Source organism: Portunus trituberculatus, chromosome 28, assembly GCF_017591435.1.
Source record: "Portunus trituberculatus isolate SZX2019 chromosome 28, ASM1759143v1, whole genome shotgun sequence".
NCBI classification, from domain to species: domain Eukaryota; kingdom Metazoa; phylum Arthropoda; class Malacostraca; order Decapoda; family Portunidae; genus Portunus; species Portunus trituberculatus.
Window position 1 is genome coordinate 2,766,102 of NC_059282.1, and position 6,242 is coordinate 2,772,343.

The 6,242-nt window shown below is 37.1% G+C and overlaps 1 protein-coding gene across 1 annotated transcript; it reads right to left on the reverse strand.

The window, feature by feature from the left end:
- Positions 1-159: 159 nt before the first annotated feature.
- Positions 160-4,403, reverse strand: LOC123509983. The gene is made up of 2 exons (XM_045264622.1): positions 3,422-4,403; positions 160-2,125 (listed from the first exon to the last, which is right to left on the reverse strand). The coding sequence occupies exon 2, from the start codon at positions 2,065-2,067 to the stop codon at positions 961-963; it is 1,107 nt and encodes a 368-aa protein (XP_045120557.1). The 5' UTR covers positions 2,068-2,125; positions 3,422-4,403; the 3' UTR covers positions 160-960.
- Between the last annotated feature and the right edge of the window lie 1,839 nt (positions 4,404-6,242).

Here is a 6,242-nt window from a genome sequence, read left to right on the forward strand (position 1 = left end):
ACCACCATCATGAGGAAAATCACTCTGTCAGTCACTCAGCCACTCAGTCAATTAGTCAATCACTTAAAACTTAATGGAAAGGTCTATTTTCTTTATGCTCAGCAGGAATATAGACCTTTTACTCTATGTAATAGGTATAATTTTTGTAATTAGATACCTGTTTTCTATAAATTTGTCTGATCAAAACCAGAATGCAGTATAACTTTTTTATTTTGTAAATGTTTTTGTACATATTTTCATAATCTTGTACAGAAAAAATACTCATTAGAACCTGTGTAATTCTGGATACATTTAAAAATTACTAGATGATTAACTTTAACATGAAATGAAGTATGACCAGCTGGGTGCTTTCTGATGGTAGGCAGTCTTTTACTTACCGAGCTATGTGTCCTAATTACATCTTTATATTTAAAACAATTTTTTGGCAAGTATTTTTATGTCGACAGTAGAGATGAATAGATATATAGTCTACAAATGGATTACCATCCTGTGACAAAAACAATAAGCAAGAAAACTCTGCTCATAAAACTTGGTTAAAGGAAATCTAAACTCTTAAAAAATTTTAAAACTGAAACAAAATTGGCAAAATTCCTTTAAAGCATAGCTTGACTCTTGAACTTAAATTTTAATTGTTTCACTCATAACTTTTGTATATAATGCAGACCTTTTCTGACCTTGCCTTACTACAGTAACCTACTCCCTGTTTGTTAAGATTTGAAAACCTCAGTCATCTTACTGGCTATAAATCAATATTGTACATAAGTTTATAGTAATTTTGTACTCATATCTGTATCTTCCTATAAAGAGAGAGATGATACATAATAATAAGAAAGAGACCTTGTATCCTTTTAACTATGTGCATAATAAAAGAGGTATTGTACAAATTAGACAATTTAACCATTTTCAAATTAAATTTTAATGAAAAAAAAAAAAACTTTCCTGCCTCTATTGCACTTGATCTCAAGGAGAGCTTTGCATTATAACCTCTGGATATAGAAGTGGGAAAGAATCAGAATCACTGCTGCTGTCTTGACATTGTGTTTGTTCCTGTTTTACTTCTATGGGTTGAATCTGTGTTCCAAGAGAGTGAAGCTTTGACTGAAGGATACGCAGTTCTTGGAAAGTTGCTGAATTCTGTTGTTTATTTGTTAATTGTTGAGATTTCCTCTTCTGGATACCAGATGCTTTTGTGAGTTTCTTGGAACTGCCAAGGTGATGAGAAGCCAATTCTCTGATTCTGTCTTCATCCCTCATTGCTGAGTCTTTTCTGTCTACACTGACATCACAGCCATGCAGCTTTGATATCTCAAAAAACACTTTGAGCAACTGGTTCTCAGTTTTGAATGACATTGGTGGAAGAGAAACTGTGATCTTTGTTTTATTGACAGATGTGCAAGTTTCTGTAGGCTGAATGGTAAATGGCTGATTGAGAGGCACAAACTGATCAGGTCTGCCTCTCACTGAAGGTCTACCTACGTTCACCTGGTTCCTTTTATTCATTGAGAAATTCATACAGTTCAGATGCTGGAAAGCGTTTGAGTTCTGAATGAGAGGTACTTTACATCTCTTTTGGGGTGTTTTTCTCTCACCTAACTGATTTTTCTGACTTGAGTAAGACTGCTGCAGATTTTCATTCATTCTAGAATGGGTTGATTTAACTTGGTTCATGTTCCTCGGGTGCACAGTGGTCTCTGTCTTTGTTGTTGCACTGCATGATGACACAAACTTAACTACTTCTTTACAGATCTCAGGTTTCAGTGTTGTGATGGCAGGCAGATTCCTAGGATGGTCTTTGCTTTTGCTCTTAGGCTCTCCATCCTGTCTTGTATCTGGTGTTAAGTTATTGTGAATGTGGGTAATCTCTTCTGGTATTTTGCTATCAGACCCATTATTCACAGGCACTTCTAGGTCAGAGCTCTCAGAATCTTCCATTTTATCAATACTTATTTTGTCTCGGCATACTTTTCTGACTGGTTTAGTGTTACTACCTGGAACTTTGAAGATGGACAATGACTTCCTTTCTAATGACTGGTGAAGCTGAAGCATAGTTTCCTCCAAGTCCTCCATGTCCAAACTGAACAATGGCTTGATATTTCTTTGACTGCTTTATTGTTTGATGGTTGTTCTGTAATGGGAAACACTTGAATGGAATACATAATACCTAATATCACAAGCATCGATGAATAAATTGTAATCTGTAATGTAAGTAGGTACATGTTTTACATAATAGTGGTGTTTTCACGGTGTGTACATGTATGTTTTTGCTACCTTCAACTTTTACAATAATCAGTACAACAAAATTTTTGAGAGAGAGAGAGAGAGAGAGAGTGTAAGTATGGATGTAAGCATTCACAAGGCTCTTGCCTTAGAAAAGAAAATTATCTCTAAATCTAAATGGCAAAAGAAAAAATCCACTTTGATTGCCTCAATTTTTCCATATATTTTATTTTTACTTTCCTTTTAGCAGTTTATCCAAACATTTTATAGATCTCTCTCTCTCTCTCTCTCTCTCTCTCTCTCTCTCTCTCTCTCTCTCTCTCTCTCTCTGTGTGTGTGTGTGTGTATATATATATATATATATATATATATATATATATATATATATATATATATATATATATATATATATATATATATATATATGTATACATCATTCCAAGTTCTGATAAAGGACATGCCATTGTCCTGAATCACTTAAACTGGTAGATTCATTTAAGGTTTGGCTTTCCTTTCTGCTTGTGATAATTTCTTTATCATTCATAATTATGGGAATATGGAAGCAATTATAAGCATCCATTCACACCAATCTATTGTAAAGGTCAAAAGGAAATGGCAGAGGTTGAATAAAGGAACAAAAATATATTATTTGACAGCGCCACTCCTTCACTTAGGTGTGGGTTTCAACTCATGCAAGTTCACTCACAAAACTTAAATATCTGAATTTTCTTAAATATCTATCTTTTTACATCTATCTATCCATCTATATTATCTATCTATTCGGTAACAACGCGCCACAGATCTACAAAAGATTATTACATCATCGGGGTAGCCTGGGGGATGTACTGTAGCTTAATAAGAATGAACCAGCACACATTAAGAGGTGAGTAATATTTCCTTGTGCAGTGGCGTCGATCGTGTCTGGAGAAGTTATTTTAATCTATTCAAGCACATCATCATTTCGTTATAATTGATGAGAAGCCACAACTGTCATTGATAAGACATTGGGTTTGCTGACAACTAACTAATCAAGTGAGGCTACTGTTGAAAACGAAAAAAGAACGTAATGACAAGAGAAATTTGAATACTATGGAATCCAGTTCAGTGATTGTGTCGTGACAAATTTAGCTATCGTGTAATCCTTTGGTCTTGTAAAATATCTGTTATTTCCATCCTTGACCAGAGGTTAATTTTGGTGTCTTACCTGCCCTCCACAGACAACGTGCCGAGTAGCGAGGTGTTTGTAGCAACGAGGCAAAATGGCTGTTGTTTATGAGTCTAGGGACAGCTGCTCCTCCTGAGGCGCGCCAGTCGACGCCACCGCTATTGAGTGTAGGGAAAGTAATGATTGTAATGTTGAGTAGTGATGAGAACTACGGTTGCAAAAATAGTGATAATAATAATAATAATAATAATAATAATAATAATAATAATAATAATAATAATAATAACAATAATAATAATAATGTGATCAGCCACGCTCCCTAGTCACTCTTTCTCTTATTACCCGTTATTTTCACGTACTTTTAAGACGAGTTCACACGTGCCAATTTGTGACTTTTTTTTTAACGAATGTACGAGTTTCCGACTCTCAATCGACGCCTTGCTACTGCAAAAGCAGTCGCAAATCAAGACCAACATGTTGGACTTGCTTGTCGATTTGTGACTTTATTTACGTCGTGACATCACGGAGTAAGCTTTGAAAATGTGGTCAGGTGTACAGATGTTAAGACTTGGTGAGGGAATAAGAACACATCTGGGACCCCAGAAATTAATTATACGGTAAAGCAAATCGTCGTTCGACGAAATAGGCACCACTCTCTCTAGAAGAACAGTATCCCTCAATGCAGGGTGTTGTTGATGAGGATTGAAGACTTGCCAGGATTTAATTTGATCGCAATTGTGCATAATCTTAAGCCGCCAAGGCGTTAACTAGTCGATAACTTCCAGTCGCTACGTCTGACGCTTTCCAACTAGAAGGGATAAGTCGGAATCTGTACGTATGTAGAAAAAAAAAAAAAAGAAAATAGCACGTGTGAACTCGCCTTTATGGTTGTTTCCGTTTTTATTGTCGCTTGAGGGTCGGAGCAGAGTGTATAATACTCTGGGTCGGAGGGTATGAGGTGGTGGGACAGCTGGCGTGACATCCTTGCTTGCTGACCTCACGTGCTGCTTGGTCAACCTGTTTTTCCTGTCTGCCTCTGTACCGTTTGTTAGGTTGTGTTTTAGCATTGTATTGCCCAACAGGTGTGGTAATTGTTGCTATTTTGGTGTTATTCATGAGGTAGTGGATGCTTTTTCAAATGTTTGTATTCTTTATTTTTTATGATTATGCAGCAATATAAGTTAAATTCAGTGGCCTGTTTTGTCAGTGGGTATTTTTGTTCAATTGTTCTTGTTGCCCTTACACACAAAAAAAAAAAAAAAATAAATAGATATATAAATGCAACTTCATTCCACCATCTAGTCTATTATCTTAATCACTAGGAACCTTTGAAATAATAGACAATTGTAAGGCACATTTCATACAGGGACTGTCATGTGTAGGCCCACTTAGATGTCAGTTCCCGAACAGCTCTGAGATAGTTAGCCGAAAGAATGGGACAAATGTCTTGAAACCCTCCTCTTAGATTATTTCAGTTCACAGACGGAAATACAGAAGCAAACAGGGAGTTTCAGAGTAAACCCTTAATTGTGTTCTTGTGTCCAAAGTATCAAAATTATATCATCATAAACTATTAATTTACAGACGCATTTACGAACGATGTCCTCCATATCATTTTTTTCTAGTGTAAATCATTCTGAGACTCATGACTTGAGAGGATTCGTCAGTGGATTTTAGAATCCAAACACTAATCGGTTTCGTCAGGCATTTCTGGATTGTAAGGATTTCAATCGCCTCCCGCCCAGCCCTAGTAATCAGCATCCCTTCAGCTGCAGGGTTCTCAGCCTGAGGTATGTGTATCCCTAGTGGCATTGTATGTGCGTATGTAGGAGGAATTTTCGGGATACGTGACAGGTTTCTCAAAATACTTCAGTTTTGAATAACTAAAAATGTATTTGTGGATTCTACATTCTACTACATACTACACTAGTGCAATGTAATTACTTTCCTAAAAGAGGTTTGTGGTTATTGAAAACTGAAGTATTTAGAAAAACCTGTCCGTATTCCCAAAATTCCTCGCACGTGTACCAGTGAAGGTAAAGCATATGACAAGGCAGACGCGGTGACCAATATGATCAACTAGAGGGACAGGTGGTTTGTGTTACTTGCTGTAAACAGACAGTGTGCGAAACAAATGTGAAGTAAGAGAAGTCAAAGTTTTAAATGCGTATTCTAGTGAAGATACGGGTAAGAAGGCTGCTTCATCCAGTAGGGAGCCGTCTTTACTCAAAGCACTATCAAATTTTCTCCGAGGTTCTGGAGTGAAGGGTCATGGTGAGTCAAAGATCAAAGATTCGTAATTGTATAGTAATAACTTGAAGGCTTACGAGTGTGTCTAGTGCACCATCAAAGGAAGTATGATTCCCACGTAATAATACCTTAATTAATTGTAAGTGGCCTCTATAACAGTCTGAGAGAGAGAGAGAGAGAGAGAGAGAGAGAGAGAGAGAGGAGGGAGGAAAAGCTGTCGATATCTGAAACCGTTCAAGTTTTGGATCGGACATGACCGGCTCTCTCTCTCTCTCTCTCTCTCTCTCTCTCTCTCTCTCTCTCTCTCTCTCTCTCTCTCTCTCAACAACTGGAAATAGACAGTGTCCCTAATCAATGCTCATTTCAACCATGGCAGGGCAAGTAAACAAACAAGTGTGAAGGGAAAAATTAGGTTCCTGCACACCTAAGTGATCCAGAGCCATTTAATTCACTGGCGAAGGTAACACGATAACCCGCCGCTCATTCGGTGCAGGTGTGTTGCGTGATGAACTTGTAATTAAGTTTGTATCTGTCGATTTGGCAGTAAGAAACGATTGTCAATTACCGGTAAATTGTTGTGTGGCTCTCTCTCTCTCTCTCTCTCTCTCTC

Coding starts and splice junctions, on each gene's coding strand:
- LOC123509983 (XM_045264622.1), bottom strand. CDS start 2,067: ATGGAGGACTTGGAGGAAACTATGCTTCAGCTTCACCAGTCATTAGAA.